Below are 12,111 nucleotides of genomic sequence, written 5' to 3'. Positions count from 1 at the left end.
CTCTACCACAATTTGGTTGTGTAAGCCTGGGCAAGCTGTTCACCTCTTTATATGCCTATTCCTTCACCTGTACAAAAGAACTCTACATCTCAATTTTTTAAATCTTACCTAACTGCTACTTCTAAAAGTAGGATGTTTCTGACAAGACCTTTAATTTTTCAACTGTAGTATCTTCTAATGTGAGTATCTTCATTCATAATAAGATTGGTATTTTAAGGATAACAACGTTTTGTTTTTGTTTTGTTTTTTACTATTCGCTACAATGCTACAATCATTTTTGCCTTAATCAAAATATTTCATCTAAGCAAAACCCATAGGAAACAAAAAATTAGAAGCCACTGGAAAAATATTAAGACATTTCTTGCCCTGTGACCGTTAATCTAAATCCCCTATAAAATGACTAAAAGACATTTAGCAGTGAAACTAAGCTCTCCAAAATTTAGAAGTATTTGCTAAAGATTTACAATAGGATTGTGCATCCGAACTCACGGCAGTGATGGAAAGACTTACATCTGCATTGTCCAATATAGCAGACACCAGCCACATGTGGCCATTGAGCACTTCAAATGTGGCTAGTGAGACTGAGGAAATGAACTTTAAATTTTATTAAATTTTAATTAAGTTTAAATTTAGCCAGATGTGATTAGTGACTACGGTATTGAACAGCAGAGGTCTAGATCATAAAATGTCGGAATGGAACAACCCAGTGTGTTTTCTGCTACAAAATGCTTTCCATACCCCTAGTCCTTCCAGTGATGTTTTTAAAAGCATATTTTGAATACTATTTTCAGTCTATTGGAAGCATTTCGTCAAGAGTACATGCAAATAAAAAGGATTGTTTTTAAAAAATGAAATTATCCTCAATCCCACATTAAACTGCTAAAGAGGGATTAGGGTATAGGAAACTAGATCATAACCATTAGAATATGCACACAAGCACTCTTTTCTACACTGCCACACTCGAGCCCTACTTCCACGTCAGAGGTCCCTGGCTGCCCACAAAAAGGCCCATTTGATAACCAATTTTAAATTAGTCTTAATATCTTAGAACCAGCACAGACACACATTTTAACTAACTGGGTCCATTATCTTTCCAGGACACAGTCCAGTATCCTTTTCTAGATTTTTCTAGAAGTACCAGACTTTTCTGTACCTACCTCTCCTAGCTATCTAAATCTAGGGTTAGTTGTTTCTCCTCCCTGTGTGATTCTTTCATACACAATACTTGCAACAAATTCAATTCTGTGGTTGTCTGCCTTCCTCCCTCTGTTGATACTAAATAAAATCCCCACACTTAGTTAATTCCCTTTTGGGCTCCATAGGTAATGCAGTCCAGTTCCTATGCCTGGGTTTAATCAGTAGATTATTTCATCAAGATCTTTGCACTTAAAAGCTCATGTTACAGAAAGGCCATCAGATTCTAAATAACTTTAGGCTTTTACTAAGCAAGTTTACAAATTCGAAATAGTAACAATCTACCGACTTGTGACAAATTCACATGCTATCTGGGAAGGACAAACGTATTTCTTTGCTACTACTTGTCTTATTTGTTAAAAATAGAGCTTCAACAACATATGCCAAGCACTGGTGACACAAAAATAAATAAGGCTTAGTCCCTGCCCTTGAAGAGGTCACAGTCAAGCAATTAAAAAAAAAGTTTGCATAAATCACAGCAGGAGCCCATCTAAGGGCACAGTTTTACGTGGGCAGGTCCTGTCTTTCCCATTCCAACCGCAGACTCAGAGCACAGCCGTCGGTGGACTCCACTCTTACACAAATAAAAGTGCTCTGTTTACCTGAAAAGCTAAGTCCCTTTCAGGTCTTGGAATTCTAATTTTGTGACTACGGTATTTTAACATCTATCTAGAAAGAAAAAAAGTGGAAGTTAGGGAGTTTAAAAGTCCTACCACCGTACCCAGCCCACAGTGAGAATTCGATACATATTTGCAGAATAAAAGATCATAAAAGCGATTCTTTACTGTGCCTTCTCTCGTTTCCCTCTTTAATAATTTAGCAAATTTTAGAACATCCGGACCACCTCCGACCTTAATTTCACCCACCAGTTAAAGACATTGAGCGCCATCATTCACCACTAATGTGCCTGTACGTTCAAAGCGCCAAGGGGGCTGGGGTGGAAATCTTATGCAGCTCTCACAAGAACTGGCAACAGTTTGGGAAAATTCGTCCTACGGCATCCCACGTGTAGGTGAACTTGGGTTCTCCGTGTGTTCAGTTTGGAGGACATCGACAACACATACAGATCATGCCCAGCACTGACGATTTTACCACCATCATCTTCTATCTGCAATTGTTAACAGCACTTTTCCGGTCACCCCCACCGGCCTCCAAGCCAAACCTTTAACGAGGGATGGAAGGCAAGAGAGCTAATCTGATCCTGAGGTTAGAAGACACGAGGCTGAGCAGCAGACGGCGCGGCAGACACGCGGCTGTGCAGGGTCGGGAGGGGCTAAGGTGGTACGAGGTGACTCAGGGGCCCGGAGGTCAGATCTGGCGGCCCGGTTCGGGCGCCCCGGAGGCGTGGCGGCCGAGGGCGAGCGCGGCGGGCGCCCCCGTTCCGGCGGGTCCGCCGCGACCGGCAGGCACCTCGATGGGCTGCGCCGGGGTCCGCCACGGGCTTCTTACCCGTAGTAGCGGAAGGCATTAATGATCTTCCAGAAGTGCTCGCGCTCGAGCCGCTCCTCCTCCTCCTCCGTGCTGCGCGCGGCCGTCGCCGCCGCCGAAACCGCCGCGGCCGAGGCCAAACGCCCGGCGGAGAACTGCACTTCCACCTCCTCGCTCCCGCCGCGGCCGCCGCCGCCTCCCCCGCAGCCCTCGGGCAGCTGAGAAGCTGGCGGCGGAGGGCGCCGCCGTCGCTGCATCGCCGCCGCGGCCCTAGGCCTGGCTCGCTTGCGTCTCGCCGCGACTGAGAGCGTGGTGGCGGCTGCTCGGCCTTCCTCTAGACGGCGCCCGCCGCGGACATGCCCCCAGCTCGCGGTGCGCTCCGCCCCCGCCGCCCTCAGGCCTCCATCCGCGCTGGGCTCCGCCAGGTCTTCAGGAGCGCCCGGCACGAGCGCGCATGCGCCTGCGAGGGTACGACGGAGGGCCGCCGCCGCCTGCGCTCATTTGCTGCCGGCCTTCGGCGACGGCGCGCTGCCGTAAGGACGACGCGCCCAATGGGCGGGGCGAAGGGTCAGGTGGGAGGAGCGAAGGAGGAGATCCCTCGTGGGGTGGGGCTGGCACCTGCGAGAAGCCGCGTGGGCTGGGTTTAAGAGCCTGCGAGTGCTGGATTGTGGAACAGGCAGTTGAACTAAGTCTAAAGAAGGGAAAGGCAGAAAAAAAGTTCGGCTTTGATGAACTTATTAGGAATTTTTATTTAAGAAAATCGAGAGGGAAGGTCTTGCATTCACCCCGATTTAAGCTTTATTTTCTAAATGTATTTCCATTTTTAATTACATAGGGAGGAGAGTCACCATCATCTTTTCAGTGTTCAGGGGTTTGCGAAAATCCTAATCCCGCCCCAACTGGTGATGGCAGCAGATGAAGAAGATGTTAAAACCAAACTCTCTCTAGTATCCGCGCTTTGGAAGACCACCAAAATGCACAGGAGCTGTAATGCCTCAGCATTGGCGCTAGTTGCATCTAATGGTGGCCCTTAGCAATGCCAGACTTCTTCCTCTTCTTCACCTACATACACTTTCTGCCTCATTTGTCTCTGAGCTCATAGTTAAAACAGGTGCCTCACCCACATTTATTATTATTCTTAGGAAATAACTCATTTTATTCAATTTTATGTACCACTCTGCATATCAGTCTTACTAAAAGATTGCTTTATTCGGAAGAATTAAACATTCCCAGGAAGCAAAGATTCTGTAAAAACATATAAACATACTGAAAAGGAACTAGCTTCATATTTTCATAATTTAAATTAATAATTTAAAGGCAATGCTTTAAAAGTGGTTATTCTATGTTAATGTTCCATTTTTATACAAGATTTTTATAAAATTTTAAGTCTTTTTTAAAACAGTAATGCAGTAATACATGGTCCAAAATTCAAAAGGAAAGTACAAAAGGTTAAAAATGTGAAGTTTCTTTACCCTTCTCCCTAGGCAGCCTTATCCCCTACACAGACACAAAATATCAATTTCTTGCCCACTCTTCCACATTTTATATCCAGTGCAGATTTTTCTTAGAGACCACTGTTTGTAAATTATGCATATATTCTCATGTTATTAACTGTTACCAATACTGTTGGTAAATGCACACACCAATACACAAATTATATATATAATAATTTTGATGCACTGATATAGTTCTGGATGACCTAATTGATATAGGCCAGAATGCCATGGATAATTATAATCAGCAACATACTTTTTATCATCCTGGGAAGTATAATAAACATTTTTTTTTGAGAGAGAGAGAAAGAGAGCGGGGGTGGTGGAGAAGAGGCAGGGGGAGAGAAAGAATCCCAAGTAGGCTCCACAATCAGAGCAGAACCTGACTCTGGGCTAGATCTCAGGACCCTGAGATCAGGCCCCCAGTCAGATGGTTAAATGAGCCACCCAGGTGCCCCCAAATTTTCAAATTAATTTCTTATGGAGAGGCTTTTTTGGTTCTGTCTCATTAGTTGGTGAGAATCTTAGGGTCCGTGTCATTAAGGTGCTCAACCTTAATCTCAATTATGATTTCACAGATGAGGAAACTAGGGAAACAGCAATTAAGTGATCCACGGGACACAGTACATTACTGGCACTACGCTTACCTACCCAAGTCCCCTGCCTGTATTTTACCCGTATTTGGCTATAACACTGACTGAATATTATGCTAACATTTGTTTAACATTTTACATTTTCCGAATTGTTTTTTTCCTATTGTATCACCTTATTTGTTCATGACTCTGAAGGAGGTGTTATTATCATTTTCCTTTAACAAATGAAGACACAGTCTCAGAGAAATTAATAGTCTTGCCATGGGGTACATAAATAGCAGAGCTGACATTTATCTATTCATTCATTCCTTTCAACAAATGTGCTGATTGCCTGCTATGTTTCTGGCACTGAGCTAAAGGCAGCTAGAAGTTGGGTTTTTTATTCTCACTTTGCCATTTGGTAACTGTGACTGTTTCAAATGTTATTTGAGACTTCGATTACATTATTTAAAAAAAAGATTTTATTTATTTGAGACAGAGCAAGCACACCACTAGGGGGATGGGCAGTGGGAGAGGGAGAAGCAGACTCCCCACTGAGCAGGGAGCCTGATGTGGGGCTCAATCCCAGGACCCCAAGATCATGACCTGAGCCAAAGTCAGATGCTTAACCCACTGAGCCACCCAGACGCCCCTTGATTACATTATTTCTAAAATGGACATATAACCCTTCTTACAGGATCATCAGGAGGAATAAACGAGATAAAGAATGGGAAATGCCTGGTATATCTGCTCATTAAATGTTGGTTTTCTCTCTTCCTTTCAGGTGTCTTTAAGATAAATTTTTGGCCTTGTTTTAAAACACTTTTAGGACTTCCTTGACCTAACTTCTTTGCAATGAGTTTCTCCTATAGAAATCTTCCCAAACCATGGGGTCATTTGGGCTGAAACATTTTCATCAGAAAGAGGTCAATTAATCTCTAGGAATTAATAACCAAAAACCATCATTCTTTCTTCGGTTATTTTGAAAAACTGTTAGTTAAGCAGTTACAGCTCACACACATATATTGCCGATGGAAATGTGAGAAGGGACAGCCACTGTGGAAAAAAGTATAGCAGTTTCTTACACCCAGTAATTGCACTCTTGGACATTTATCCCAGAGAAATGAAAAAAATGTGTTCACACAAAAACCTAATTTACATGAAAATTCATGGTCACTTTATTTGTAAAGGCCAAAATTTAGTAACAACCCAAATGTCCTTTAGCAGATGAATGGTTAAACAAACTGGGGCATAACCATACCATGGGATACTTACTTGATAATAAGAAAGGGAATGATTTATTTTTATACTTAATAACTTAAATGAATCTCAAAAGAATTATGGTTGATGGGGAACAAATTTCAAAGGGTTACAGATACTGTATGATTCCATTTATATATTTTGTGTTGAAATGACAAAATTATAGAGAACAGGTTAATGGCTGCCAGAGTTTGGGGGTGGTAGGGAAGAAGGGTTGTGTCTGTGGCTATAAAAGGTAGTACAAGAGAATCTTGTCATGGAACTGTATCTTGACTATGGTGGAAGTCACACAAATCTACACTTTCATAAAATTGCATAGAAATTAATATACATGGGGGTGCCTGGGTGGCTCAGTCGTTAAGCATCTGCCTTCGGCTCAGGTCATCATCCCAGGATCCTGGGATCGAGCCCCGCATCGGGCTCCCTGCTCTGCAGGAAGCCTGCTTCTCCCTCTCCCACTCCCCCTGCTTGTGTTCCCTCTCTCGCTGTGTCTCTCTCTGTCAAATAAATAAATAAAATCTTAAAAAAAAGAAATTAATATACATGCCATATATACATAAATGAATACATACCAAACTGATAAATTTGAATAAGATCCATTGATTGTATCAATGGCAACTTCCTGATTGCAATATTGTGCTATAGTTATGTAAGATATTGCCATTGCGGTGAAGGGTATAGGGAATCTGTCTGAATTATTTTTTACAACTGTGTATGAACCTAAAATAATCTCAAAACAAAAGGTCTTTATAATGACACATAAACCTGTGACTTTTTGGGGGGGGAATCACTTTATTCTAATTCACAAATGAGAACATCACAAAAGGTGATTTAAGGAGGCACACAAATATCTGCCCAACCCCAAATTCAAACCATCTCAATGAACTTCCATACAGTAAGAACAACCTTTTTTATTCCAATTCTGAAGAAAGCTGTATTTAATGATGAAGGAGAAGCTTAACTGGTGGTTTTACACTTTATATATTCACCATTCACCATCAATTATATGTTTATGCTAAATTAACTTGGTTATGAGAGATGATTTTCCTTATCTTCAATTTGAACTTCTTGATTAGGCTAATCCATTTGCAAATCTGCACTGTTTCAGCACCTCGCTGAAACCTGCACAAAGCTTCAGGTCACCCTGGTTCTGGGCACACTCCAGAAACTGTTTCATCTCATAGTGGCATGGGCCAAACTGCTGCTGCTCCTGGTATGCTGGCTGGGTTCCCTGAGGCTCCTGGTAAGTGATGTCAGGCCTTGAAGGCTCAGCATTGCCTCCTCCACTGAAGCCCCCAGTGATGGCATGACCTATCGTGTGCCCAACAGCAGAGCCCACAGCCACGCCAGCTGCAGTGGTTGCCACCTGGGCCATGAGCCCTGGCTGCCGGGGCGCAGCAGCAGGTGAGCCAACAGCAGCTGGTGGAGCCGCTGCCGGAGGCTGAGCTGCTGGCGCTGGTCTAGGTGCCGCTCTCATCTGAGGTACCCGGCTGGCCGGAGGGGCCATGCGGGAGGTGCGGCTCTGACTTCCACGCCGCATGGTGACTTGCAGAGCAGCTCAGGGTCTAGAAATCCGAGATTCGGCCGAGACCCCAGCGGCTTCTGCCAAACCTGTGACTTCTACTTTATTCTTATAGATACATTTTTACTTTTCAGCCCAGAAGAAGTTTCTAAGCAAATTACTTTTCTCATTTTAAAAAATTTGAATTATGGGAATTTTCAAACTGAAATAAAAGTAGAGACAATTACATAAGCAATCTATTACATTATTATAATCCTTCACCCCATTTCGCCAATTCTCAAGTTTAGTAATCTAGTTTTAGCTCACCTCACCTTGTTGATTGTTGCTTCTTCCCCTCTTCTCTTCTTGTTATCATGCCCTTTTTTGCCTTTTTTTTTGAGAAAGCTAGATCTTTTGACCTGCAGAATATTCCATATTTTGGATTTGGCTGATTGTTTTCTCATGGCATCATTTCTTGCTTTTTTTACTCAATACTATGTTTCAAAGTTTTATCCACATTGTATAGAGCTATCGTTTGTCCCATGAGGTAGTCCTTGGGTGAACATATCACAATTTATTTTTTATTAGAAGACATCTTATTTTTTTTTTAATGTACACCCCAGCTCCCTTATCCATTTTTATTTTTCTTCAGAGCACTTAGCACTACCTGACATTGCACTTCCGTAACGGTTAATTTTATATGTCAACTTGACTGGTTAAGAGATGTCCAGCTAGGGGGCGCCTGGGTGGCTCAGTCGTTAAGCGTCTGCCTTCAGCTCAGGTCATGATCCCAGCCTGGGATCGATCCCTGCTCCGCGGGAAGCCTGTTTCTCCCTCTCCCACTCCCCCTGCTTGTGTTCCCTCTTTTGCTGTGTCTCTGTCAAATAAATAAAATCTTTAAAAAAAGAGAGAGGTAAAAAATGTTTTACCAGTTGGCTGGTAAAACATTATTTCTGGGTGTCTCGATAACAGATTAGCATATGAATCAGTAGCCTGAATAAAGAAGATCATTCTCACCAATGCAGGTGGGCATCATCCAATCCTTTGGGGGACTGAGTAGAACGAAAAAACAGAAGAAGGGTGAATTTTCCTGAGCTGAAACAATCAGCTTCTCCCACCCTTGGACATCAGAGCTCTTGGTTCTAAGCCTGTCAGACTCAGACCTGGACGTATATCATCAATGCCCTAGTCTCAGGCTTTCAGACTTAATTTGCTTAATTTCAATTTTCTTCTCAATTATGAATCTGCTAAAGGACTATCTTTTATCACTAAGATTCTGTTGGAAGCTACTCAACCCGAGTCAGATTTCTTAGCTGCACACAACAGAATCCATTCTAGCTATTTGAAGCAGAAAATGATTTATTAAAATGCTGGCACACAAAATTTTTAGGAAAATGTGGCAACCCAGCTTGAATGTCATATAGAAATAACATAATGCTATACCTGTTGTTCCAAGGGAAAGTGTTTCAATGGACACTAATCCAACTACTGCCCATCATTCATCACTTATAATGTTAAGGACCAAATACAGATAACAAAGCCTGTGCTACAATTACCCTGAAAACAAAAACAAATGCTTCTGCCATAAGATCAAATTTCCCCATTCACGGCCACACCCAACTCATGCTCACATCTGCCTTCCAAGTTAGAATCTTAGTTACAAAGGAGTGTGGAGCATGTGCTTTTTGGCTTTCTAACCTCTAAAATAGAGGAAGGCATGCAGGAAAGTGGAATGAGGTGGTTTTAGAGGGCTAATCTATGTAACTGCGAGAATGACTATCTACGTGTCACAAATCAACAGTGTAGTCAACGCTGGTTGACTGGGTCCAAGTGACAAGGAGCCAAAACATCGAATCTGGCTTAGGAGGTCTGGGTTATAATGTTGACACTGACTTGAGTAGGTATATGACCTCAGGGACATCACTTAACTTCCCTGGACTTTGTCCTGATCTATAAAATGAAACAATTGGACAACTGTTCTTAAAAGATCCTTCTAGTTCTAACATTCTATGATTCAAAAATAATTTAACAGGCAATATCCTTCGATTTCAAGCAGTTTTCTTCTTCAAAAAGAAAAAGCCGTCAGTCAGCAATTTTTATATCCGCAGGGTTTTTTTTTTTTTGAGATTTTATTTATCTGTCAGGGAGCAAGCGGGCACAAGCAGGGGGGAGCAACAGGCAGAGGGGAAGCTGGCCCTCTGCTGAGCAAGGAGCCAGATGTGGGACTCCATCCCAGGACCTTGGGATCATGACCTGAGCCAAAGGCACACACTTAACCCACTGAGCCACCCAGGTGTCCCTTAGCTGCAGTTATCTATATTTAGTTGTTTTCTTCTGCTCTCAATTTGCCTATTAAACTATTTTTTTAAATACCTTGGGATCCAGCATGGAATTCCTGTATACCATTTCCAAAGCTGACCTTCCACTGAAGTATACAGTGGATAAACACAATGAATTGAAAGAAGGAAATTCCATACTCTATTATCTGAACAGAGTCCAAACTTCCTTTCCTGCTTTTGGTAAAATGGTTAACGAAAGCATCCCTTAGTTGTCCTAGTGTGTCATTGAAGTTACTCCCTCATTATTCTCAGGTTGGTTTCATAACAATTGAATGTTTGAAAATACAGGCTCAGAAATCTGCGGACCTACTCATCTACTAAGCCTAAGTAGAGAGGATTATACTTATACAATGAGAAGGTATTTCATTGGAAGTTTATATTTATATATTATATTGGCTTGCCTTTTGATCAGCTGCTTTACCTACTTTGAGGTAAAACTCCTTTGAGGGTGGGAGGCATATTTGTTTTGTTCATGCCCAGATCCCCAACATCTGGTACAGTGTCTGGCATATAAAGATTTTTCTATAACCACTTTGTGAAACAAATAAGTGAATTTATAACTACCAATACCATGCTAAACACTGCACATATATAATTGCATATAACTTAATACAATAGCATTGCCATCCTTTTAAAAGAAACAGATGAGAACACTATAAAGACTTCAAGTGACTCTATCCAAGTCATGCAGCTATTAGATGGGAAAGCCCTGATTTGGAAACAAGTCTACAAAGCCCCCCAAAACTATTAACTACTGAATCTACTGCCTGTAGTGAAGTTGGTCTTGTTTCTCCTTAGACAAGTTTCATGAAGTCCCTTTACTTTGGAAAACCTTATTAACTTGCAAATAATGATTTACAGAGATTTAACATTCTAGGTGGGCAGGAAGAGAGACAGATTTTGCTAACCCGAATTGAGAGACTAGATTGCCCCAGGAATATGTTTGTGGAGACAAAATATTTCTTACTCTTTATGTGAAATATCTTGATTTTATATCACACAGACTCAAACTGCTATTGACCTAAGGATCTCATGGAAAAAGGAAAAGGCCACTTGGGACTTCCTTGGCTCACTAACAGAGTTCCCATATACTAATGATCCTTATTCTAGGATTTATAATTTTTATTCTTGGAATTCCTCTATTAATTCTGCTCTTTATGAGTCCAGTCTTTGTCTCAGAACTAGCTTGTTTTGCCTTTGTATTCTTTCTTCTAATAGCTAGATCTAGACAAAGTATACCATCACTTGGTCTTAAAATAACAAGCACACTCTCCCCTATAAAACTAGAGATATGACTCCTATAAATGGTTTCCTTGTATTTTTTGTGATTCCTTATATTGTTAATCACAGGAACCAGGAGCCAATTGTAATATTTGTGTGCACATTTTTTTAATGTTCCCCATAGTTATTCTCAAAATTGGGATGAAAATTCTATTGCTATTATTAATTTTTTTGAAATAAAAAGTAAAGTAAAATGGATTTTTATGTAAATTCCAAGTGGTAGTTGGTTTACAAAATATATCATAGATTATCTACTGCTAGGAGTCACGATTTCTTCCCAAGAACACAAAATAGTCCTTACAAAGTTATCTTCCCATCCCACAAGCTCTAAATCTTTTTTGTTGCTGCCTTTGGGGAACATTTCAAATTAAAGAGATGCTTTGAACTGACATTATTCCAAGCTTTCCCATCCTAAAATCTAGGGTCCAGTTACCCTATAAGCATACTCATGCATGATTAAGGTACCAGCCAAACAAATGTACCCCCCAAAAACATTTGGGAAGAATTATATAGCTATTACTTCCAAAGAAAGCATCAAAGTAGGGGGGCGCCTGGGTGGCTCAGTTGGTTAAGCAACTGCCTTTGGCTCAGGTCATGATCCTGGAGTCCCGGGATTGAGTCCAGCATCTGGCTCAGCTGGGAGTCTGCTTCTCCCTCTGAGCCTCCTCCCTCTCATGCTCTCTGTCTCTCATTCACTCTCTCTCAAATAAATAAATAAAATCTTTAAAAAAAATTTTAAAAAAGCATCAAAGTAGTAATCACGGGAGGAAAAATCAGAGTTCGTTTGGGCTTCCTGACACTTATTTCATAGATTTGGTTGTTGTTGTTGGTTTAAATTACCTACCGTGATGAAGATAGGAATGCCACCAAATTTTCAGGGCGAAAGGCCTCTGCAGTCATCTGAAAGCCTTGCCAGAACCATGGATTTGTGCTTTGTCTGGGGACCTCTTAAGAAAGACACTTTCTATGTCTCTCTTCTCTGCCCAGACAGTCTCTAAAAGCTTGTCCTTGTTTCACCATTTGTCCCTTAACTTTTCTGAAAT

The 12,111-nt window shown here is 41.6% G+C and overlaps 1 protein-coding gene and 1 pseudogene across 2 annotated transcripts in view; both read right to left on the bottom strand.

The window, feature by feature from the left end:
• CARNMT1 (carnosine N-methyltransferase 1) overlaps positions 1-3,017 on the bottom strand; it is a 40,071-nt gene extending 37,054 nt beyond the window's left edge. The window contains exon 1 of one of the 2 annotated variants that reach the window (XM_025891375.2): positions 2,644-3,017. In XM_025891375.2, the coding sequence (XP_025747160.1) occupies positions 2,644-2,879 (236 nt within the window). In that variant the 5' untranslated portion in view covers positions 2,880-3,017. Of the gene's footprint in view, positions 1-2,060; positions 2,574-2,643 lie in introns of those variants that run through there. The other variant, XM_025891376.2, reaches the window with a different exon arrangement.
• Positions 3,018-6,731: 3,714 nt separating this feature from the next.
• On the bottom strand, positions 6,732-7,714 carry LOC112838785 (coiled-coil-helix-coiled-coil-helix domain-containing protein 2 pseudogene; annotated as a pseudogene).
• Between the last annotated feature and the right edge of the window lie 4,397 nt (positions 7,715-12,111).

The sequence above is a fragment of the Callorhinus ursinus genome, unplaced genomic scaffold (genome assembly GCF_003265705.2).
Source record: "Callorhinus ursinus isolate GAN/ISIS: 27379988/994484 unplaced genomic scaffold, GSC_fseal_2.0 scaffold28, whole genome shotgun sequence".
In the NCBI taxonomy this organism is placed as follows: Eukaryota; Metazoa; Chordata; class Mammalia; order Carnivora; family Otariidae; genus Callorhinus; species Callorhinus ursinus.
This window is presented reverse-complemented; position numbering and strand designations above follow the sequence as displayed.